The sequence below is a fragment of the Labeo rohita genome, unplaced genomic scaffold, assembly GCF_022985175.1.
Source record: "Labeo rohita strain BAU-BD-2019 unplaced genomic scaffold, IGBB_LRoh.1.0 scaffold_626, whole genome shotgun sequence".
Taxonomy (NCBI): domain Eukaryota; kingdom Metazoa; phylum Chordata; class Actinopteri; order Cypriniformes; family Cyprinidae; genus Labeo; species Labeo rohita.
The window spans coordinates 20,626-46,819 of NW_026129553.1; the positions used below are offsets into that span (position 1 = coordinate 20,626).

The 26,194-nt window shown below is 38.9% G+C and overlaps 1 protein-coding gene across 1 annotated transcript; it reads left to right on the forward strand.

The window, feature by feature from the left end:
• The first annotated feature begins 3,280 nt into the window (after window positions 1–3,280).
• On the forward strand, window positions 3,281–9,980 carry LOC127161365 (E3 ubiquitin-protein ligase TRIM35-like). Its single transcript, XM_051104075.1, has 8 exons — window positions 3,281–3,920; window positions 4,258–4,353; window positions 4,589–4,819; window positions 4,901–4,923; window positions 5,005–5,123; window positions 6,166–6,228; window positions 7,883–7,889; window positions 9,255–9,980. The coding sequence occupies exons 1-8, from the start codon at window positions 3,528–3,530 to the stop codon at window positions 9,685–9,687; spliced, it is 1,365 nt and encodes a 454-aa protein (XP_050960032.1). The 5' UTR covers window positions 3,281–3,527; the 3' UTR covers window positions 9,688–9,980.
• The last annotated feature ends 16,214 nt before the right edge of the window (window positions 9,981–26,194 follow it).

Genomic DNA, 26,194 nt, shown 5'->3' on the forward strand with positions numbered 1-26,194 from the left:
CAGAACCCAGACTTGAACCTGACAGAACATCTTTGGAGAGATCTGAAAATCCATCCAACCTGATGGAGCGTGAGTTGTCCTGTAAAGAAGAACGAGAGAAACTGACCAACAATAGCTGTGCCAAGCTTGTAGCATCAAACTCAAAAGGACTTGAGGTTTTAATTGGTGCCAAAGGTGCTTCAATAAAGTATATGAGCAAAGGCTGTGAATATTTATGTACATGTGATTTTTCTTCTTCTGTTTTTATTTTTAATTAATTTGCAAAAATTTCAAACAAACTTCTTTCACATTGTAATGGGATATTTCTTGTAGAATCTTGAGGAAAATAATGAATTTAATCCATTTTGGAATAAGGCTGTAACATAACAAAATGTGGAGAAAGTCAAGTGCTGTCAATACTTTCCAGAAGACGTGCTCTGCTTTATGTTTTTTTTTTTTTTATCAGAACCAGCATTAACCTCTTGAGAAATTTGAGTTACATTAGCTTGTGTGTTGGATCGGATCACACGGACCAGCCTTCACTCCCCACGTGCATCAGTGAACCTTGGCCGCCCATGACCCTGTCACCGGTTCACCACTGTTCCTTCCTTGGACCACTTTTGATAGATACTGACCACTGCATAGCGGGAACACCCCACAAGAACTGCAGTTTTGGAGATGCTCTGATCCAGTTGTAGGAAAAAGTGAAGAGGATGTTGAAGATCTTGATGAAGATGTTTATTGCAGCATAGCAGTGGCAAAGTACATGTTGTACCTTGGGTTCAAAGGAGTTGGAATGAACCCAGAACATCCTTAACTCAAACCTTTTATACAGTTACCCATTTACTCCTCTTCTAACACATCAACTTTGAGGACTAAATGTTCACTGTGGTCTGTATGTTACCCATAACAGGTGCCGAGTGGAATCTGAAGAGACTAATCAGTGTTATTCAATTTGGTTCTTGTCAAACTTGCTCAAATCCTAATGCCCATTTTTCCTGCCTGAACACATCAATTTGAGGACAAAATGTACAATAAACACATTAAAAATATATTAGCAAATGTAATATTGGACAACACTCTCAAGTTTAAGGTTGACTTCAATTGTGCCCCTGATTTTGTACTTCCAAAACGTAGTTTAAATGCAGCTTCAAATGACTCTAAATGATCCCAGCTGAGGAAGAAGGGTCTTATTTAGCGAAACGATTCATTTTTTTTTCGAAAAATAAAAACGTATGTACATTTTAAGCAGAAAAGCTTGTGTAGCACAGGCGCTAGAATGTGCGTCCACGGGTCGATCTTGAATGATTCGTTCATTCTGAGCAAATCTTTAATGTGACTCGGGAAGAATGAGTCGTCTCAGGGAGTGATTCGTTCAGTCACGTATGCGCAACATCCTATTAGCAAAGAGTATAGAAGTACCAAGAGGCGAAACTCAATAGAACGCTCCATAGCAACAGTTCCGCCCATGACATAACTGTGCTGCCGCCATTTTGGACTGACACCTACACAAAACGCCGTAGAATAATACGAGCCAGTCGCGCTTGACCAACTTACAATGACTTATGTAAAGTTTGTATATATATGTATTTATATCTAAATTAAATATTATAGACAGGTCCCCTTCACCAATTGACTAGACTGTTTCATACTGCTTACTGTTTACCAAGTAAACCGATACAATTACTGCAAACACTTTACTTACCCATATCTATGTTCTATTGTATTTTTTTCCTTGTTAAGTTAAAAACTTAATGTAGTGAAATAACCAGATTCGATGTTTGGTAGTGATAGAGTCAGACACACTCAAATTTATTTATTCACAATGTAATTTTTTTTTATTAAAAAATACATTTATAAAAAAATGGTACACATTCATAAAAAACTGTTCAAATTTATCACAAAATATGAACACCTAGCAACCATTGTCTCAAGGACTCCAACTATTGTGAGGTCTCTGTAATTTGTCATGTATTAAGTGAACACTGAACTGAAAATAGTAATAGATCAAAATCAAATAAGCAACAGAGATCAAAACCACCACCGGCAATTGTGTTAGAAGAGATTAAGAGAGAGAATTTTTTTTTTTTTTTTTTTGCAAAAGTGACCTAAGTATTGAGAAATGTGTCCTAGCGTCTGTAAAAAACTGTATTAACTGTATATAAAATTCAACCCGCCAAAGTGGTCAGTGGGAGTGACTGTGCTACCCGCTACAGCTGAAATCAACCTGCATTTGGAGAGTTGGCGGATGTTAATGTCAAGCAGTCCTGCTAACAATTTAATATGCACTGTAAAATCAATTCATAGTTAAAATATTTCCCCTTGTTATTATTATTACGTTTGTGGATCACTTGGAAACCGATGAAACGCAAAATCATGCCTGGTGGATTGATAATTGCTGCAGTTTATTGCAGCACACTGCTTACGTTTCAGCCACTTGCTCGCTCGCATCTTCTACACACTTTTTGCAGGTGTCAGTCCAAAATGGCGGCAACGCCTCCGCAGCGCCATCTATAGACTGTTGCCCATATCAGTACAGAGTTTCGCCTCTTGGTACTTCTATACTCTTTGCTATTAGGTTCTGTACAGGAATTAGTTCACGTTTTTTGAGTCATTCGTACATTTTATGGGGCTGTCACGTGATGCTGATTTTGCTAAAATGAACGAAATGACTCGAAAAAAGATTTGTTCATTTTGCTGAACGAGACTCAAAGGTCCGAATCGCTAAAATGATCCGAACTCCCCATTACTACAACAAATCACGTCTTCGAATCATTGCCTATGTACTCCGGCTCAAAAAGGTAGATTATGTCGAAAAACTCCATGTTATTTTCTCCGTGTTTTACTTACATGCACTTTCTTAGTCTTTGCGCGTTCGCTTTGTAAACACTGGGTCTGTGGTTCCACCTACGTTCGGCATGATCTTTCAGTGTTATTCAATAGTACGTGAACGTGCTTCGCAGAGCCTGTGCTACACAAGCTTTTGTGCTTAAAAAGTATTTACATTTTTATTTTCCGAAAAAAGATTGAAGTTGGAGTGAATAACCCCCCAACTGCTCCCCGGGTGTTTGTTCACTGGGTGAGTAGTTTGTTCACTACTCACTACTGTGTGTGTGTGCATTTGGACGGGTTAAATGCAGAGCACAAATTCTGAGTATGGGTCACCATGTCACTTTCTTCCTTTCCTTTAAAGGCGATTTTCACAATATTGTGGTTTTTTTTTTTGCACTCTCAGATTTCAGATTTTCAAATAATTGGAGCTCAGTCAAATATTGTCCTTTCCTAACACACCAGGGTCCAAAGGTGATCAGAAACTCCTCCCTCTTAAAACACTCACCAGGAAGAGACTCATTATTTCTCCTTTCTGTCGTTCTCTCTTCTGTCTTTACTAAAGAAAACAAAGAATCGGTGAAGAACAAAGAGAAACACTTTAAGGATTTTTGGGATGTTTGTTTATGAACAGACAGCAGATCTTTGTGATTCATTTTTGAAACCGTCGTTCAGAAAGTGAAAGTAAAGTTTTGACTGCTGGAGCTCAAACTGTGAAAATGGATTCACTATCTGTAGAAGAGCTTTCTTGTCCCGTGTGCTTTGAAATCTTCAAGAATCCTGTTTTTCTGTCATGTAGTCACAGTGTCTGTAAAGAGTGTCTTCAACAGTTCTGGAGAACCAAGAAAACTCAGGAGTGTCCTGTCTGCAGAAGAAGATCCTCAAAACCTGACCCTCCTCCTAATCTCGCGTTAAAAAACTTGTGTGAGTCGTTCCTGAAGAGAAATGAGAGTCGTTCATCAGGATCTGAGGAGATCTGCAGTTTACACAGTAAGAAACTCAAACTCTTCTGCCTGGAGGACGAACAGCCGCTGTGTTTAGTGTGTGTTAATTCACAAAAACATGTCAATCACACAGTCAGACCAATCGATGAAGTTGTTCCATCATATAAGGTAAGACAAATGAGTTTTTCAACTTCATGAAAAGTCTTGATTTGATTGAACAGGACTGCAGTGATCTGATTTGGTGAATCAGTAACTATGGGGGCAAATACTTTTTCACACAGGCTCAGTTTGTATTGAATAACCATTTTGCTTCAATAAACAACTTTTCATTTTACAAACTGTAATTCTGAATTAATTTATCATTAGATGTTCACAAAAACAGAAGAAATCAGGATGGGGGCAAATACTTTTGCACTGCATTATATGATCATATCACTGTATCGTTTTCTCTTCTTTTTTCACTCTAATCTGGTGTTTTATGTATTTTTATTCTGTTTAATTTTAGGAGGAGCTCAATACAGCACTGAAATCATTACAGGAGAAACTAAAACATAATGAAAAAATGAAAGGAGAGTTTGAGAAAACAGTTCAACACATCAAGGTGAGGAAACAGAATCAGAGTCATTTTCATTACAGCTGTAGGATCACTATATACAGTTATGATCTCATATATTTCATATAATGGACTCCAGCTGATTATTTTTGTAAATGACGATCATCAATCTGCTTCTGGATCCGTTATATGTCTGTATGAGAGTTTATCTCAGATCTGAATGATGTGATTGTGTTGATGTGTGTTGATGGAGATGATTGAAGTGAATGTGGTTTGATTTCAGTCTCAAGCTGAGCACACAGAGCGTCAGACTAAACAGCAGTTTGAGAAGCTTCATCAGTTTCTCAGAGATGAAGAAGAAGCTACAATCACTGCACTGAGGGAGGAAGAGGAGCAGAAGAAGCAGATGATGAAGGAGAAGCTGGAGGAGATCAACAGACACATCTCAGCTCTTTCACACACAATCAAAGACACGGAGGAGATGATGAAAGCCAGTGATGTCTGCTTTCTAAAGGTCTGATTTCAGATCATTGATTGATTGATTGGTTGATGATTGATTGAGTTGTTGATGATCAATGGTGTGTTTGTTCTGCAGGAGTTTCCAGTCTCAATGGAAAGGTGAGTGATCTGCTGGTGTCTCTGGTCTCTTTGCTTCTGATCCAAATCCACTGCAGTTCTGACTCCTGAATGTTCTTCCAGAGTCCAGATCTCACAGCCGGATCCACAGACGCCTTCTGGAGCTTTGATTCATGTGCCACGTTACTTGGGCAACCTGCCGTTCAGAGTCTGGAAGAAGATGCAGGACATCGTCCAGAACAGTGAGTCTGACTGCAGAACATCTGAGCTCACACACACACACTGGAAATGATGCATGATGGGGAATATTGACAGATTTCAGCATTATGTGTGAATAAACAGATGATCTACTGCACCAAAATCAGCAGATCACTTTTAGAAATAATGATTTTCATTGTGCTTGACTTTCATTTTCAGTCTAATAAAATACATGTAATAAAATGTAATAAAATATATGTAATTTCAGCAGTTTTGAGACTGTTTATTTGATCAAATTAAAAATTATAATAATAATAATAATAATAATAAAACCTATATGATGCCTATAATGTTTATATGTAAATTTTACTTTTACATTATAGCTTAAAATTTGAAATGTATATTTTTAAATCATTTCATTCCAGTTTTAGTCATTTTACTTCAAGTACTTCAAGATACTTCATTTCAATTAGTTGCCAAAACAGCTTTTTTAATTTGCATTTATTTTTAATTGTTAGATTTTCATTTAATGAGTTGTTTTATTTAAGCATTAATTGAAACAATAATATTAATAGTTTTAGCTGTACCTTTTGTAAATATCAGCAAGATTATTATTTGGTTGCATTACTGTGGAATAATACCTACTGTGTGTTTGTTTTTAAGTAAGTAAGCAACATTCAGTAAAAAAGCTTTCATACAAAAGAAACACTGAGGTAAATTATATAGAGTAAATATACACTTGATTTCTTCTGTATTATTATAGTTTATCTGATTTGAATATGACAGCACTGTGTAAAGTTCTGTACAAAGGCAGCATTTTGTATTAAAAGCAGATTCTCACTATAATTGAATATAAATGACAGCATAAATCAAATGAATATCTTTTCAGTATGTGATCATTCAGTGTTTCTGAACTTTTAGTATTGATAAATCACACAGAGAATGACTGACAGTGATGAGAGGAAAATGTCTGATGTGTTTGATCAACAGGACGAGTGTCATAATTCATAATCATCTGTGTTTGGTTCACTCGTGATCATTATATGAACATCAGAATAACAGCATCTGTTGATTGTGTCTCATCAGCTCCTGTGATTCTGGATCCAAACACTGCAAATCCATGTCTCGTTGTGTCTGATGATCTGACCAGTGTGAGATTCAGCGAGATCTATCAAGTCAAGTCAAGTCACCTTTATTTATATACCGCCTTTAACAATACAGAATTGTGGCAAGGCGGCTGTACAGTATTAAATAGGAAACAGTACATCAACAATGCCAAAGGCAACAGTAAACACTCACATTTTAGGTAAAGGTAGTTAATCAAAATCATTAAAATAAAATACAATATTGTGTTTAAAGAAAGTGTCCCCAACTAAGCAAGCCAGAGGCGACAGCGGCAAGGAACCAAAACTCCATCGGTGACAAATGGAGAAAAAAACCTTGGGAGAAACCAGGCTCAGTCGGGGGGCCAGTTCTCCTCTGGCCAAAAGTTCCCGTGGTCCTGTGCCGACAGCCGTCTAGGTGATGTGGTCTTCACTGTGGATCCGTCTCTGGGGCTCATCTAGTTGATGTGGACTCCGCTGACATTCAGGGCGGTAGAGGTCGTCTCTAGGTGCCGATCCACCATGTGGGCTGGGTTCGGACTGGATCCGGGGGACTGCAGTGACCATCTGATCTGGATACGGACTGGATCTGGTGGTTGATGTGACCTCGGAATAAGAGAGAAACAGACTAATATTAGCGTAGATGCCATTCTTCTGACGATGCACTGAGTACATCGGTGTTATGGGAAGTGTTCCCGGTTCCGGTTGACCTAATTAGTGCAGCCTAACAATCCTTTAACGGATTTGAATTATAAGAATATGTTAATTAGTTATTAGTGTAAGCAAGGTTAAAGAGATGTGTCTTTAATCTAGATTTAAACTGACAGAGTGTGTCTGCGTCCCGAACATTGTAGGGTAGATTGTTCCAGAGTTTGGGCGCTAGATAAGAAAATGATCTGCCGCCCGCAGTTGATTTTGATATTCTCGGTATTATCAAATTACCAGAGTCTTGAGAACGCAGCGGACGTGAGGGACTATAATGCGATAAGAGCTCGCTCAGGTACTGAGGAGCTAAACCATTCAGGGCTTTGTAAGTAATTAGCAAGATTTTAAAATCTATACGATGTTTAATAGGGAGCCAGTGCAGTGTAGACAGAACCGGGCTAATATGATCATACTTTTTGGTTCTAGTAAGAACTCTAGCTGCTGCATTTTGGACCAGCTGGAGTTTGTTTATTAAGCGAGCAGAACAACCACCCAATAAAGCATTACAATAATCTAACCGTGAGGTCATAAATGCATGGATTAATGTTTCAGCATTTGACATTGATAGCATAGGGCGTAGTTTAGATATATTTTTGAGATGGAAAAATGCAGTTTTGCAAATACTAGAGATGTGGTTTTCAAATGAAAGATTACCATCAAATAGCACACCTAGGTTCCTAACTGATGACGAAGAATTAACAGAACAGCCATCAAGTATTAGACAGTGTTGTAGGTTATTACATGCTGAGGTTTTAGGCCCAATAATTAACACCTCTGTTTTTTCAGAATTTAGCAGTAAGAAATTACTTGTCATCCAATTTTTTAACTCAACTACACAATCCATTAGTTTTTCAAATTGGTACGTTTCACCGGGCCGCGAAGAAATATAGAGCTGGGTATCATCAGCGTAGCAGTGAAAGCTAGCACCATATTTCCTGATGATATCACCCAAGGGTAACATGTAAAGCGTAAAGAGTAATGGCCCTAGTACTGAGCCTTGCGGTACTCCATACTGCACTTGTGAACGATATGATACCTCTTCATTTACTGCCACGAATTGATGGCGGTCAGATAAATACGATTTGAACCATGCCAATGCACTACCACTAATGCCAACATAATTCTCAAGTCTATTCAAGAGAATGTTGTGGTCAACAGTATCAAACGCAGCACTAAGATCCAGTAGCACTAACAGAGAAATACAACCACGATCGGATGACAAGAGTAGATCATTTGTAACTCTAATAAGAGCAGTCTCAGTACTATGGTACGGTCTAAAACCTGACTGAAAATCCTCACAGATATCATATTTCTGTAGGAAGGAGGATAGTTGTGAGGATACAACCTTTTCTAATATCTTTGATAGAAATGGGAGATTCGAGATAGGTCTGTAATTAGTTAATTCGTTAGGGTCAAGTTGTGGTTTTTTAATGAGAGGCTTAATAGCAGCCAGTTTGAAGGTTTTGGGGACATATCCTAATGACAGTGATGAATTAATAATATTTAGCAGAGGATCTATGAGATCTGGAAGCAAGTCTTTTAGTAGCCTAGATGGAATAGGGTCTAGCATACAAGTTGTTGGTTTAGATGCTTTAACAAGTCTATACAATTCATCCTGACCTATAGTAGAGAATGAGTTGAATTGTTCCCCAGGAGATCTATAGCGCACTATCTGATGCAACACTGTAATTGACGGCTGCATAGTGACAATTTTGTCTCTAATTGTATCGATCTTAGAAGTAAAGTAGTTCATGAAGTCATTACTGCTATGCTGATGGGCATAGTCAGTGCCTGTTGGTTCCTTATTTTTTGTTAACTTAGCCACTGTATTGAATAAATACCTAGGGTTCTGTTTGTTTTCTTCTAATAGAGTCGAAAAGTAATCAGATCTTGCCGATTTTAACGCTTTTCTGTACGATAGGGTACATTCACGCCAAGCAATACGAAAAACCTCTAAATTTGTTTTCCTCCAGCTGCGCTCCATTTTCCGGGCTGCTCTCTTTAGGGCGCGAGTGTGCTCGTTATACCACGGGGTCGGAGTGTTTTCCTTAATCTTCCTTAGGCGCAGAGGAGCAACCGTATCTAGAGTCCTGGAAAAGAGAGAGTCAATAATTTCTGTTACATCATCAAGTTTTTCTGAGCTATTGGACATGCTGAGGAATTCAGATAAGTCAGGAAGATTACTTAAAAAGCAATCTTTTGTAGTAGAAGTGATGGTTCTACCATACTTGTAATAAGGAGTTGAATTTACAGTTTTAGTCATCTGGAGAAAACACGAGACTAGATAATGATCAGAGATATCATCACTTTGCTGCAGAATCTCAACGTCATTGACATCAATTCCATGTGACAGTATTAAGTCTAAAGTATGATTTCAATCTATCAACCTGTTCCTGATAATCCAGAGAGATTTGACCATTATTACTGTGTTTTGGGTTCAGATGGTTTTAACTCAGGAACACACTGCTGGGATGTGGAGGTTAAACAGAGTTCAGTCTGGAGTCTTGGAGTAACTACAGCATTAAACCCGAGGAAGGGACGTGATTTCTTCAACACTGACATCTGGAGTGTGTGGTATCATCAATACGGATGGTTTCTTGGTTCTGGTTTTCATGTTAAACAGCATCTTGATCGTGTGAGAGTGAATCTGGACTATGACAGAGGAACGGTGTCATTCTCTGATCCTGTAACTAACACACATCTACACACATTCACAACCACCTTCACTCACACACTCACACCATTCTTCTGTAATTATCATTCTTATCCTCTGAGGATCTTAGCGATCAATAGTCAGTAATGGTTACTCCTGTAGGTCTGGATCTTCCTGCTTTCATCTTTTTTCATGATTCAATATTTAATCACATGAGTAAGAGACTGTTGATCTGAATATCAGATCAGAAAACAATTAAATATATTTATCTGTAAAAATGAAAAAATGTTCAAAACACATGAAGGGTTAAAATAAATCATGTGAATTATATCTGACCAATGAGAAACAATGATGTGTCATGAATCCCTGCCCATAACACCCTAGCAACGACACAGCAAGTGCCTAGCAACCACTCAGATCACCCTAGCAACAATTCAGAGTACTCTAGTAACTGCATAGCAACACCCTCACTAGAAATCTGTGTTTTTGTGTCAGAGTGAAATTCACTATTAATAACAAGCATAATAATAATAATAATAATAATAATAATAATCTAGATCTCCACAGGGTTTCAGAGCTTCTTTAAAGTGAATTACAACAGCAATCTTCTGTGAGTCATGTGTGCTTGAAGATGTTTATGATTGACTGTGATCTGCTGCAACGTGATCTCATGATAATTTGTATGCATTTTACGTAAAATGTGATTCTACAAAACGTACATTTACTTACGTTTTTCCAGACACCAAAACATGCAAAACTGACTTTTTACAGCATCTAAACCTACAAATACTTACTTATTTTCAGCATTGGCATTGAGCAGTAAACTGAAAGTATACAGAGCCGTAAAGTAAATCATCATAGTGGAGAAACAGAAGCAAACCAAGTAGATATGGGACCGAGATAATCTCAGCTGTTTGTTCAAAAATTTCTGTACTTCATTTGGCTGATAACAAGTACTGATAAGGAGTCAATCAAAAACACATTTATGGAAATGTCATTATACATACTTTATTATAAATGCAACACTGTGTTAAAAATCAGCTTAAAAATGCATAACACAATGTGTGACAAGCATGATAAACATCAACATACTGCTAACTGGACACAGTGCAAGTACTACAAAGAAAGCTGAATAATAATAAAATGAAAATAAATAATAAAATTAATAATATTAATAATAATGTGATGATGATTTGATGCTTCTGCCAAACATTTCTGATGACCCTTTCTACATGGATTCTTATAAGTGCTAGATGATCTGTCAAATAATTAATAGTTTGTAGGTAGAACACTTTCTGGCACACACTTTTACACTGAATGGTTTCTCTGTGAAAATCTCAAAGCAGTCAAGTATAGCATCTTAGGATAGGAATCCAAGTATATGTGTTTCTGTATTTCATATAGGTTGGTGTGACTAAACTGCAAGAAAAAAATTAAAATAAATAAAAAAAATAAAAAATAAAAACACATTGCAGCCAGCTGAGATGATGACCCACCAAGCTGGAGGAGATGGTCAACACCACTCAATGCCACAAACTGAATATAACTTGTGTGTACACCGAAGAAAACTGACGGCTTTTCATGTTAGACATAAGGGAAATTCTCACTTCATTTTAAATACTTCTGTTAACTTCATGCACCTCAGATTGGATCTGCCTGCACAAACACTGTTTTATACAACTGTTACAGGCACAAAATTATCCCTCATTAGTTTGTGGTGTCTTTTGTACACAGTATAGCAATAGCAGTCGGGGGCGGCGCCTGCGCAACCATCAGACATATTTCAAAGGAATCCAGCGCCACGTTCCTGACGGCATCACTGTCTTTACTGGGTGCTTTCAGGGAATATTTGCATTTATCCACACTTGTCATTACGCTGTATACCTGCACTACACCACTGAATAGCATTGATATCCCAAAACAACATGTGGATATAACGTTAGGTACTAAAGAAAATAGAAAATAAGCACATACTAAAAATCGCTTACTTACCTTTATGAAAATGTCGAGGGCAAATATGATGATTTTGCGTATCACCGCTGCTATGCTATGCACGTTTTGTGCCTCTAAACCAGTGTTTCCCAACCCTGTTCCTGGAGGCACACCAACAGTGCACATTTTGGATGTCTCCCTTATCTGACCGATATATTTTTGGTCCTCGAGTCTCTACTAACGAGATGATGAGTTGATTCAGGTGTGTTTGATCAGGAAAAGTTGGAAAATGTGTAGTGTTGGTGTGCCTCCAGGAATGAAACACTGCTCTAAACATAGGGCTATTTCACAACGTGACGTCCGCGAGCCGGAAGTAGGGTAAACTCGTTTCCGCTGCCAGAACGGCGTGTATATAAGCAATTTAATTCATTATAATAATTAATTTATGTGAAACATTAATCAATGTGAAAATTTAAATGACGAGTAACAATAGATTATGACGGAATTTTTACAACCCTGTCCATTAAGAATGACGGACAGTGTTAAAGTATATATATAGGTATATACATTTGAGTTATTCTGTTTGCTTTTATAAACTAATTAGCATGATTTGGTTAACATGTTTATGTAGCCTGTCATTGAGAAGAGGGGAAGGTAAAGCAAAAAGTCAAGTATTGTTGACAAACTATTTTGAAATATAATTTCAATAATTATGTCCAGCACAATTCCAGTCAAAATAGGAGATTATAAGAAACTATAGTCGTGCTTTTAACTATGACATATCCAACATGTATCTGCTACTGACAAAAACTTGACACTGTGGAGGAGCAGAGATGTTGATCTCTTGAAGGACTCTTATTCACCACACTTTCCCTAAAATAAACCAGCAATGAAAAATAATTTTTTTTTTTAATGTATACACACACACAACCAGCCAAAAGTTTTTGAACAGTGAGATTTGTAATGTTTTTAACCGTCTGGTTGTGTTCGGATTCCAGTCACACTTGTGGTGTTCCCAGTCAAAAATGACCGGACTCCAAACAATTGCTTATAAATCTGTAAATATGCTATATTATCACTAAAGATTGGATTCATTCTTTTTGTCAACTTGTTTTCTTTCATTTAGGACTGGTTTCGTGTTTCTATTTGCATCCAATTTATCGTAGGCCTCATTTTTCTGAGAGAAGGTCCCTCATTTTTTGAGTGAAAAAAATATTTTTTATGAATAACTTTCACAATATGAGATAAAAATGTATAAAAATTTGCACGGTTTCTCACACTAATGTGCTTAAATGATTAATCAGGAAGTTTCCTTTTAAATGCTTTTAATTTTTACAAAATTGCAAAAAGTCACACTCGTGGTGTTCCAGGTCAAAAATGACCGGTCTCCAAATAATTGCCTTTAAATCTGTAAATATGCTATATTATCACCAAATATTGGATTCATTCTTTTTGTCAACTTGTTTTCTTTCATTTAGGACTGGTTTTGTGTTTCTAATTGCATGTGATAAATCGTAGGCCTCATTTTTCCGAAAGTAGGCAAAACTGTACAAAACTGTACTAAGTTCCAAAATGGCTGGCCATTGAAAGTGAATGGGGAAGAATGAAAGTAAAAGAAACAACTAGTGTTCAGGAGCATTTTGTGCTTGCAAACATAAAGGCCTTGGACCTGTGCATGTATAGATTCATGTATACTCACGCTATCTCACACAAACTATTGTGAGTATTATATTTATTTCATCCTACCTTGGACTGCATGCAATATGCTTTTATGATAACTCTCTCTGTGATAAACCTCTCATACACTCACACGCTCAAACAGCCTTGTCTTTAGATTAGGTTTTGAGGCTTTCGTGTTCTCACAGAGTAGATGAAAGTTTACAAATAAATGCTTTAGCACAGAGAGAGAGATTCAGCTTGTTGTTTCATAATATTGTGTCAGTATAACAGTGTCAGTTTGCAGGATATACAGAACTAAAATAACAGTTTTGGTTTGTTGTTCCATGAAATGTTATAATGCAAATAATCTTTTAACATTTTTTAACAGTAACATTTAGAAATATTTTTACTATTTAAAATAACTGTTTTCTATTTGAATGTTTTAAAATGTAATTTATTCTTGTGATTTCAAAGCTGATTTTTAGTATCATTACTTCAGTCACATGATCCTTCAGAAATCATCCTAATATTCAAAAAACATGTATTAAAATAGTTGAAAACAGCTCAGTAGATTTTTTTCAGGTTTCTTTGAAGAATAGAAAGTTCAGAAGAACAGCAATTATCTGAAATATAAATTCTGTAACATTATAAATGTCTTTATCATCACTCTTGATCAATTTCCTTGCTAAAAAGTCGTAATTATATATATATATTGATTATTAACACGTATTAGTGTTAATAACTTACTGTACTGTAAACTTTTAAGTTTTCAGCTGTTATTTAAGCTTCATACAGATGAAACCACAGATGTTGTCTTTGTTGTATTATGTTCATTTTACAATCAACATTTTACAGTTTTTTACAGACGCTAGGACACATTTCTCAATACTTAGGTCACTTTTGCAAAACTCTTCACACAATTCTCCTAACCGACTTTCAGCTTGGCAAAGCAGTTCATTTCACATTCAAAATGCACTACAACTACCAAAACACTTTATTCAGGTCTCAAATAAACTCATTCTTCCAGAACACTAGCAAAGGTTGACAGCTGACAAACACACTTTGTCACCCACAAAACAATGACCTAAAAAACACTAACAACATGTAGCATGACACAGTGTTTTCTTGTGTAAAACAAGGACACATCTCTGTTTATAATTGCAATATATATTGTTTATAACTGCAATATATGTTACTGGAATGAATCAGACATGATGCAGAATTCGTCAATATTTTATGTTGTTTATTTATTTATTTATTTTTTTGCACTAAGTAAATTCCAAAATACAAGAATTTGTATACACACCACGCACTGATACAGACACAATAGTAATGCTAATCTACTCGGTCTTCTCCATTTGGCCACAGGTTCTCATCCACATCACATCTTATGTCATCTAGGGCAATACACCTAGGAAAGAATCTTCTGGCATGCCTGATCCATCCCTGGCAATCTTCTGCTGATATGTCCAGGCATCCAGCATTCATTGCATCCAGGAGGGACATTTGATCATGTGGATGATGGTCGTAAACCTTTCACCGCCATGAGGAAAAGAATTCCTCTATAGGGTTGAGGAATGGAGAGTAAGGTGGGAGGAAAAGTGACTCCATTCTGGGATGGGCCGCAAACCACTCGGTGACTGCATGGGAGTGGTGAAATGCCACATTGTCCCATACAATTATAAATGTTGGCTGATTCCTTCTCTCCGCATCCCTTTCCTCACCTAGCACAACCCTTCCATAGAGATCATGCAGGAACGCAAGGAGCCGTTCATGTTGTATGGCCCAATTAGTGGTCTGTGTAACAGCAGTCCATCAGTGGATATTGCTGCGCACATTGTGATGTTGGCACCCCTCTGGCCCGGGACATTCACTGTGGCTCTCTTCCCAATCACATTCCTCCCTCGTCGCCGTGTTTTGGCCAAGTTGAAACCTGCCTCATCAACGAAGATGAAAATGTGGTGTGTTTGCCTGCCTTCAATCTCCATGACTCTCTAAAATAAATTCACAAGGCAACATAAACTGTTACAGTAGTACATTTGTAAAAATCGTCTTTGTGTGTGTTTGGTTTTGTTCAAAAACAGTTCTGTATTTTATTGTGATCTTACCTGGACATATCGGTTCCTGAGTTGCTTGACATGTTCAGAGTTCCTCTCAAAAGGCACAGTGTACAACTGTTTCATCCTGACCTGATGTTTTTTAAGGACTCTAGAAATTGTTGTTATGCTTACACTGTGAATATTTGCAAAAGTAACATTGTCTGCCAAGACTCTGTGTCTAATCTGAGTGAGTTTTATCCCATTGTTTCTGATGACCATATCAACAATGGCAGTTTCCTGCACATCAGTGAACATCCTTCTTCTCCCTCCTGTGTGAGGGAACCGTTGAGTCCTAAGCAGAAATGCAAAAACAATTACACAAAAGTTTATTTACTTCTGAAATGTGCAACTGAGTCAAATGCCCTTGCAGAATACAAGTTACCTGTTGGTTTGCCGGAAAACTCTAACAATAGATGCCACTGTAGAGCGTTGCAGATTTGGCTGCACTCTCTGACCAGCCTCTCTCATTGAGAGACCATGATTTACTACATGATCAATTACAGTAGCTCTGATCTCATCTGAGACTACAGCTCTTGATCTTCCTCTTATTCTTCTTCCACCACGCATACGTATTCCTCGCCCCCTCCCAGCCACTCTTCTTCCTCTTTCAGCCACTTCTCTATTTCTGGCTGGGTCCATGTTTACATCACAATACAAACCTATTCAGCAGTTGTCTCCTTTTGTAATGAAATTGAAAGAGTAACACCTGTGTAGATGTTAATCTACAATGAGAATCAGCTGTGGCTGGTTAAACTGCATTTTAAGATTTAAAATATGTTTCAATAAAATATTGCTGTTGAATTTTGCTGTCTTATTCAGTTTTGCATTATGTTATTGTTTTGAACACAAGTTTAACAGTTTTGAAAACAGTATGTAAGCATGTGCAAAATGTCCTGTACCTACAAAGATTTTTGGCAGTTGTTGTGTCTGAGTGAGAAAAGAATTCATGAAATTTGAGAGATGTAGTCATTGAATGCATTTTGTGCCAAAACAATGATAATTGATCCTCAGTTTAGCCCACATAGACTTCTGTTGTGCTCACTGTGTGAAGAGTTTTGCAAAAGTGACCAAAGTATTGAGAAATGTGTCCTAGCGTCTGTAAAAAACTGTAATAGGCCTTTAAAAACTGAGCATAAACAAAACAATATCCATCCTTAGGATACTTTGACTTATTAACGATCATACAGTTCTTGATGTTACAGTTTTTTTCAGTTGCTAACATCTTTTTGTCCAATCTCTAGTCACATTTTCAAAACTCTTAACACAATTGGCACAACATGCGTCTGCTGTGACCATACCATTAACAAAATTTGTGTTGTTTTCACACAATATGCAATCAGTTATCATGTTTCTAAAATGCTTACATTTTCTTTTCATACAATGCTTACCCAAAATCAAAATCATGGATCTGTTTAGTCTTATTTACAAATGCTTAAACACAGCATGTCAAAAATGAATACCTAATGTTGCAAACATTTAGTTTAAAGCTTCTACTTCTGCAATAACAACAGCTCAAAAGTATTGAAAAAAGTCTCTCTATATAAAATACTGTAACAAATGATTATCACCTTTAAGTAACAAGATCACTGAAATATTTAGAAAAGCTGGTTCCATTTTCAGTTTAAGGAATAGTCAGGTGTTGAAGCTCTTTCCATTACATCAACAACATAGAGTAAAAAAGACCTCTTTGATTTGGTTTTGTGGATGCAGAACAACACAAAAAAACAAAAAAAAAAAATAATGCCTGGCAGAGGGGGAGGAGTAGTTGGTTCAGAAAAATGGGAGAGGAGTAAGAAAGTGTTGAACTGTGCATTTTTATGTTTTTTTATCTTTTATACATGTGAAACCCAAGAAAGCTTATTTCTGCCATGGAATATAAAGGGTAAAACTTGACTTTTGTATCGCACAATTTGATTTTTTTTTTTTTTTTTTGCAATTGTGAATATACAGTATCTCACAATTCTAATAAATTCCAGAAGTCTGAAATGTGAGATCAAAAGATTGCTGTTTTTATTTATTTATGTTATTTTATTTTATTTATTTATTTTTCAGAGGAAAAAAAAAAAAAAAACAAGTTTGCATAGTAGAGTTGGGGTACTCGGACTCGAGTCCGGTCTCGAGTACAATTTTTAGGCGACTCGGACTTGTCACGGACTCGGATGCATTTTTACTCGGACTTGACTCGGACTCAAGCCTTTCGGACTCTGAAAATATCCCGAGTCCGTCCGAGTCCAGAGACAGTTGACGGAAATGTCACTGACTCGATGCATTATCACGAAAGTCTTGTCCAGTAGCTACTTGAAAGTTGATGGGTTTATGCGCGCACACACTCAAAGCGCGATCACAGAACGCGCCTCTCAGTCAGTGTGTGAATACAGAGTTTTCTTTCGCTTTTACAGTTTTTTTACAATCGCTATGACACTTTTTCAATACATTTAACAAGTTTCCTAAACTCTTAACGCACCAACACACCTAAAACACACAATTGGCAAAACGGTTAATTTCCTGCTCAAAATCACACATTGTAAACTAAACCCCAAAACTAATTTTCAAAATACAATAATAACTAACACAATACACTGTGTCTAACAAAACACTGCAAACATGTTTTAAAATCAAATAAATATTAAAAACACTAACACATGTTCTCTTCCAACAGGAACATTTAGTCAATCATAACACATTGACAAAAAAACACTATCATCAGCTGAAATTACAGAAACTGCATTATTTTATGTGTCAGGTCTGCCCTTATATTTGAAACCTCTCTACATTTTTGTTTTGTTGGGTTTAGTAAATGCATGCATTTTGTTTCTTTTGCTGCAGAAATTCAATACAAAAAATGAATGACCATCTCAGAGTAGCTTTATAAAATGTGCAGTTTATGTAAAAAAAAAAAAAAAAAAAAAAATACAGACACAGAATTGCTGCAGTACAGACTTTATTTGCAAAAGGACATTACTGCAAGATATACAAACAGAAAAAGCACCAGAATTATAAAAAAACAAACAAAAAAACAAAGTAATCTTCTATTCTGCCTGGTCTTCTGCATTTGGCCTCTCCCTTGTCCTTGTCCTTGCCCCACTCCTCTCCCTTGTCCTGGTACTCTTCTTCCTCTCCCTCGTGCAGGCATTTTTTCTTTCTTTCTTTCTTTCTTTCTTTCTTTGTGTTGCTCTATATTGTTTCTTTTCCACACAAGATCAGCCCAAAGAGTCCTCTTTTAGAATATATGATCATGTGATTGGAAAAACCTCAACACCTGAGTGTGGTTCCTAGATGGGAATGGCTGTGATTTATTTATTTGCATAAACTGTTTCTCATTGGCAATGGAATAAAATACAGGGAATATATTTGTGTTTCAATTCACAATATGAACAGCTGTTCACTTTGACTTTAGCCTATATAAGTTATGTTTAGAACATGATGTTATCTGTTTTGACATACAGTGTGAAAGCAGTGGTAAATTTGACTGTAAAATTACATTGTTTTGGTCTTGGTTGAGCTTGTGTGTAAAAGAAGTTCAAGCATTTTAAATTGGTGTTAACTGTATGCATTTTGTATCAAAGCAACAAGAAATGTGTTAATGGTATAGCCTACAAAGACGGATGTTGTGCTAACCGTGTTAAGAGTTTAGGAAACTTGTTAAATGTATTGAAAAAAGTGTCATAGCGATTGTAAAAAACTGTAATAGGTTCTGTTATTGCCACACGCATGCTCGTATTGGAGAATATTCATGTAAAAGAAGTCGGTTTTGTCTTAAGTAAACCTGAACAGCTGGTAGAAATACTGATGCGTCAAAATATTTGATCTGTGCGTCAGATCTTAAAGCGACAGCAACGTAAACCTGCAGCAGCAGACCACGTCAAACACTAATCAAAGAACAAAAGAAAAAGAGAAAATCACTCACTGTTCTTGACTGAATCACTTATTAACTGTAATAAGAATTATCTTTAATGTATACAGTGAAGATTTGGCAGTTTTTATTTTAACATTTATTACTTCATGAAATATCTGTAGTCTATTTCTGTAATAGCCTTTATATAGACCTACATAAAAAATGTAGATTAATATATGTATTAATACTTTTGCTTGTAAGTAATACTTGGAGTTACTTGCCTTGAGCTTGAGAATGTTTTACTTACATTAGTTGATTAGTTTTTTCTGCATTGAAATTATTATTATTTAAACATGGTGGCAGTTTCTAGCTTGAAAGAAAAATAATTTTCTAAACATCTTTGCAGCAATAGTTTTTATGGGTCCAAAACCATCTTGGGTGTGCATGATTTTCTAATAATTAAATGGCCCATCATCAATTATTCCTTATATAATGTAATTTATTGTAATTAATGTAACTATAAATGCATTCAAAAATAAAACAGGTCTGAGTTTGCTGTCACTTATGGAAAGTATAGGTAGGGCTTTATACACACTGTGTGTACCATTGTAAAGTCTAGGTTTTTCCCTCACAACCTTATTTTTATTCAAGAAAAAAAAGTCATATACAAACCAAAACACACACAGCCACAATCAGAAATAAAAGAGGTGCATTTTCTGCTCTTAACAGGGTCATCGGATGCCCATTTTCCACAAGTTGATATGATTCTTTAGGGTCTTAATAAAAAGCCTCTAATATACTTTGATTAAAAATTCTCAATGGTTTTGTAAAACAACACCCTTTTTACCTTGTCAAAATGAGCTCAGCAAAAATCATCTCATTCTAAGGGGTTGTTCCTTTAAATGTAAATGAGCTCAGCGGCTCAGATGTCGCGAGTAAATGAGGACCACTATGTTCATTATTACATCCAGCAACACAACACCTCAATCGCTCAATCGGAGATATTCTTGTCTAACTTACATCCCTGCTCCGGCATCGAAACAAAGAGGGCGGACTGTTACAGCTGATCTGAGGTAAAATGCTCATGTCAATCAACTATTGTGGGAGTGGCCTCTGTCATGTGACGCCACAATGACAGACATCTGAGAACGGCTCGATTTGAAAAAAGGAATAATATATAATAATATTTTTACAGATTAATTAAAAACCACTGCATGGATTTTTATCATTATAGGGTAGATTTGTACATACACTGACAACACACATTAATGTTCAAACAACATGAAAAAGTGATGACCCCTTTAAGATCCCATTCACCAATATACCTACTCCTTTACCCCCACCCTTGAATTTATACATTTACTACATTGATGAATAAAGTCAAGTCCCGCCCTATAATTTATCACATTCTAAAACCTGTTTCACTCTAAAATATGTCACATTACATAGATCAGCCATAACTTCTGTTGCATACTTTAAGTTTGTTAAGCAGTGCATGGACACTAATTATGAGATATTGTGAAATCAAAATAGCAAGATTCAATAAAGGTTTGCTTTTCTTACATTTCAACTGACATTGCATTTTTCTAGTTGTAAAGGTTAAAAACAGGGGTGCCAAACTCAGTCCTGGTCCTTGGTTTAGCTCCAACTTGCCTCAACACACCTGCCAGGGGGTTTCTAGTATGCCTAGTATAAGCTTGATTAGCTGGTTCAGGTGTGTTTAATTGGGGCTGGATCTAAAATCTGTAGGACACCTCCCTCCAGGACCGAGTTCTGGCACCCCTGGGTTAAAACAATGTTAAGTTACTGACAAACAGTATTGTTTCCTTGGACTCGGACTCGGCCCATTTTGGACTCGGACTCGTCTCGGACTCGATTGGTTAAAGACTCAGACTCGACCCAACACTATTGCATAGTAACCAAAGACCAGGTATGTTGGATTTTTTTTTTTTATCATGGGGGCACCATCCACATCAAACCCCCACCCACTGGAAAGCAATTTCAATCAAGGTTCCAATTGAATTTATGCATATAGGGGATTCTTATTTTTTTTTCTGTTGTACATTCTATAAAGTAATGACTTATTCAGTAGTATGTTGTCAAGAACAAACACATTCAACACTTAAACATGTAAAATGGGTTTTAGTTGAAGGTAAACTGAAGGCTAAATTACAGAAAAAAATCAGAATTTTTATATTGTCTATTATATACCGTTAGCACTGAAACATGACAATCAATGCAGTTTTTGTAAAGCCATCAAATGTTAGTATTTTGATAGTCACTGTGCTATGATTGACTGTATGTTTCTGTTGGATAGAAACTAGTGGTAATGTTTTGACTGAATAACTCAATTTTGAATCGGGTTTGCTGTGTTTTGAAAGAGTTGGTATATGTAGAAAATGGTATTCAGCATTTTGAAATGTAGAGTTTGTATTTATTTAACAAAATTTGGCTAATTGTGTGATGTAGGTGTGTTGCTGTGTTAAGAGTTTAGACAAGGAACTTTAAGTATTGGTAAACGCTTGTTAGTGTAACGATCAGCTGGATGTGCCAGCCCAGGCCACTGGAGGGCACTCCAGCGCCCAGCTAACTCTGAACTCTGAACTCCTGTGTATTTACTTCTGTTTTCAGGTCCGGACTTATCCCCATGAACTCATGTCTCCGCCCCGCTCGTCAGTTATCATGGTGTTTCATTACAAGTCTCCACCCTCTGACCTAGTTTTCAGTGTATAAAGCCTCTTTGTGTTTGATTGTGGGGACGGATCATTGTTTCAATGTATAGCCGTCAACCTAGCGTGTTCATTGGTGTTCTCGTGCCCTGTTTTCATCTTCTGGATTTATCGTTGTTGATCTTTGTTCGTGTTTGGAGTATTGACTTTGCCTTGCCCCTCGGACTCTGTTTTCTCCTCGCCCGACCACCGCACGGACTTTGACTACTCTTTTGCTCTGCCTCCTCCATTCCTGTCTGCCGGTAACTACCCTTAAGCCTGTCTGTTTTGCTCGTTGTATCTAATAAACAGTTTGCACATGAACCCGTACGTCTTCACGTCTCTCAATTCGTGACAGAATGATCCGTCCACGAGGGTTCAGCGACTGCTTTGTTTCTTCGGAACTCAGAGACTTTTCTATGCCTCGCAGGCAGGATTATAAACAGGTACCAGAGACTTTTTTATGTTCACTGTTTCAGCGCGGACGCCACATTGATGAGTATGTCACGGATTTCATTACTGTGTCTCATCATGTGCGTGTCTGTGAGGAGAGGATCAAACAGTACTTTCTTTCGGGTTTGGACCTTGAAGTGCTGCGAGACCTGCCCGATGAGGACCCGGACTGCTCTCTGGAACGGTTAATAGACTTTGTATTGTTGTATTGTGGTTCTCATTTCACCGTGGGAGAGGTGGATGAGGACGTTCACGCTGGCAGTAATGATCGGAGGAATCACCCCGCCGCGAGCGTCACATCTGACCCGTGGCTCGGCTCTCGCATGGCAATACGGCGGACGCCGTCCTCAAGCAAAATGGCCGCCGATCGCGAGGCGCAATGCAAAATGGCCACCGATCGCATAATGTCCGCCGATCGTGAAGTTCAGCCCAAAAATGACGGTCGATCGCGAGATTCCGTCTGCTATGTGGGAGGATTAACCCAGCCTACTGCATCCTGACTCCGTACAGCCAGGCCAGGTCCAGTCAGTTCCTGTTGTGCAGCCCGGAGAGCTGCTCTCAGCAAACAGTCTCTAATCTGCCAATAACGGGTCCTAGTCCCACCTCACAGTGTGGCAACCCTGATAGCACATGTACATCTCAGAGACGTCTATTTGACGTCTGCATTTACATCTGTAAGACATCTGCAAGACGTAGTTTGCTCATCTGCAATACGTCTATTGGACGTTTCCTATTAGATGTCAAATAGACATCTATTAGATGTCTTTAAGATGTTTATGATTTAGAATGTATGTAAAACTGACATCTTACAGATGTCTGCCAGACGTTTGTACACAGCGGATGCTTTCCAGATCAAGAGATCTTTAACAGACATCTTGCAGACATACGTGTGCTATCTGGGAAGCCGTATAAAGCGTTGTTGGTCCCGGTTTTACAGCCAGAGAGGCTGTTTCAAGCTCTGTCAGTCCCAGTTATGCAGCCAGGAGTGCTGTATGATGTTCAGTCGGTCCCAGTCACACAGCCTGACGAGCTGTTGAAGGCCCTCATGGTTTCCAGCCACTCAGTGATGGGTTCCACTCCCGTTGCACGGTACGAGGAGCCTTGTGCAGTCGTGTCTGTTTGCGATTTGGGTTTCGTGTGGCCGGATCCGCCAGATCCCGTCTGTGATCCCGATCCAGTGTGGCCGGATCCGCCAGACCCGGTCGGTGATCCGGACCCCTGGTGGCCAGACCCTCCCGCATCAGTGGGTGAGCCGTCAGAAATCCTCGCGGTTTCCAGTCCGCATCTGTCGGGTTCAAGCCCAAATCACGGTCCGAGGAGCCGTGTTATGTCCTGTCGGTCCCGGTTTCACAGCCAGGAGAGCTGTCAGAAATCCTTGCGGTTTCCAGTCCGCATCTGTCGGGTCCAAGCCCCAGATCACAGTCCGAGGAGCCGTGTTATGTCCTGTCGGTCCCGGTTTCACAGCCAGGAGAGCTGTCAGAAATCCTCACGGTTTCCAGTCCGCATCTGTCGGGTCCAAGCCCCAGATCACAGTCAGAGGAGCCGTGTTATGTCCTGTCGGTCCCGGTTTCACAGCCAGGAGAGCTGTCAGAAATCCTCACGGTTTCCAGTCCGCATCTGTCGGGTCCAAGCCCCAGATCACGGTCCGAGGAGCTGTGTTATGTCCTGTCGGTCCCGGTTTCACAGCCAGGAGAGCTGTCAGAAATCCTCGCGGTTTCCAGTCCGCATCTGTCGGGTTCAAGCCCTAAATCACGGTCCGAGGAGCCGTGTTATGTCCTGTCGGTCCCGGTTTCACAGCCAGGAGAGCTGTCAGAAATCCTTGCGGTTCCCAGTCCGTACCTGTCGGGTCCTAGCCCCGAATCACGGTCTGAGGAACCATCAGAAACATTGGTCTTGACCCCTGAGGTTCTGCCAGTGGCTGCACATCCTCCGGAGAGGTCAGATAGCTCTCCAGAGGTCCCGCTGGTGGCTGCACAACCCTCAGACCCAGTTCCCCAAGCCTCAGGGCTTTTGTACTGTCCGGACCCGACTATGGAGGGCCTATCAGTGGCTGCACGACTCCCGGGGATGTTGACGTTGGTCATGGAATCCCCAGGGGCTCCGCTGATGGCTGCACCGCCTCCAAGTCGGTCCGGTCAGACCCTTAATGTCTCTCTGCTCTTCTGTGCAGTTCTGCCATCTGGTCCGCCCTGGTGGGCGTCTCCGCCGTCTGGTCCGCTCAAGTGGGCGTCTCCGCAGCCTGGTCCGCCCTGGTGGGCATCTCCGCTGCCTGCTCCGCTCTGGTGGATGTCTCCTTCACCTCCGTCATCCAGGTGGGCGTCTCCGCCGTCCGCTCTGCCCTGTTGGACATCTTCGCCGCCTGCTCCGCCCCGGTGGGCTTCTCCGCCGCCTGCTCCGCCCCGGTGGGCGTCTCCGCTGTTTGCTCTGCCCCTGGTGGGCTTCTCCGCCGCCTGCTCCGCCCCGGTGGGCTTCTCCGCCACCTGCTCCGCCCCGGTGGGCATCTCTGCCGTCTGCTCCGCCCAAGTGGACTTCTCCGCCGTCTGCCCCGCCCTGGTGGGCGTTCCCGCCGGCTCCTAAGTTTGGGGGGGGGGCTCGTCAGTTATCATGGTGTTTCATTACAAGTCTCCACCCTCTGACCTAGTTTTCAGTGTATAAAGCCTCTTTGTGTTTGATTGTGGGGACGGATCATTGTTTCAATGTATAGCCGTCAACCTAGCGTGTTCATTGGTGTTCTCGTGCCCTGTTTTCATCTTCTGGATTTATCGTTGTTGATCTTTGTTCGTGTTTGGAGTATTGACTTTGCCTTGCCCCTCGGACTCTGTTTTCTCCTCGCCCGACCACCGCACGGACTTTGACTACTCTTTTGCTCTGCCTCCTCCATTCCTGTCTGCCGGTAACTACCCTTAAGCCTGTCTGTTTTGCTCGTTGTATCTAATAAACAGTTTGCACATGAACCCGTACGTCTTCATGTCTCTCAATTCGTGACAGTTAGCGATTGAAAAAAAAAAAAACTGTATTACAAGATCAATTACAGTCGCCATGTTCTCATCTGAGACTACAGCTCTTGATCTTCCTCTTCCTCTATGCATACATCTTCCTCTTGCTCTTTCAGCCACTTCTCTATTTCTGGCTTGGTTCATGTTTACATCACAATGCAAATTATTTCAAAATTGTCCCCTTTTTATAGACGGTAATGAAATTACGTAAATGAGTAACACATGTTTAGGTTTTCAGCTACAAAAGTAATCACCTGTGGTTGGTCCAACCTTTTTGATAGCATTTAATTTTTTTCTAAATATATTTCAATAAATATTATTGTAGAAATGCAGAAAATTGTCGTTTTATTCAGTTTAATATTATGTTGAAAAGAGTATGTAAATGTGTGCAAATTGGCCTGTAGGTACACAGAGTTTTGACAGTTGTTGTGTCGAAATGAGACAATAATTCATGGAATTTGAAAGAAGTATTCAATGGATGCATGTTGTGCCAAAGCAATGAAAAATGATCCACAGTTTAGCTCACACAGACTGCTGCTGTGCTAACTGTGAAGAGTTTTGCAAAAGTCACCAGAGTATTGAGAAATGTGTCCTAACGATTGTAAAAAACTGTAAACTTTTGAGAAAATGAGGGATGGTTTCAAAAAATGTGTTTTAGTATTTCAGAAAAACACTAAAGCTGCAGTGTGCACATTTTAGCGGCATTTAGCGGTAAAGTTTGCGAATTGCAACCAAAGGCTCAGTCCACCGATCACGAGAAGCTACAGTGGCCGACACAGGACACATATATCATCGTCTAAAACAGCAGAGAGTAGCAAGTCAAGCAATGAGGTTTCTTTACATATTTATACTTGTAGCAATAGCCAACAATACATTTCATGGGTCAAAATTGACCATTTTTCTTTTATGACATTAAAGATCATGTTCCATGAGGATATTTTGTAAATTTCCTTCCGTAAATATATCACAACT

Coding starts and splice junctions, on each gene's coding strand:
- LOC127161365 (XM_051104075.1), top strand. CDS start 3,528: ATGGATTCACTATCTGTAGAAGAGCTTTCTTGTCCCGTGTGCTTTGAA. Junction 4,820..4,900: donor GTGATGTCTGCTTTCTAAAG/GTCTGATTTCAG, acceptor TTTGTTCTGCAG/GAGTTTCCAGTCTCAATGGA. Junction 5,124..6,165: donor GCAGGACATCGTCCAGAACA/GTGAGTCTGACT, acceptor GTGTCTCATCAG/CTCCTGTGATTCTGGATCCA.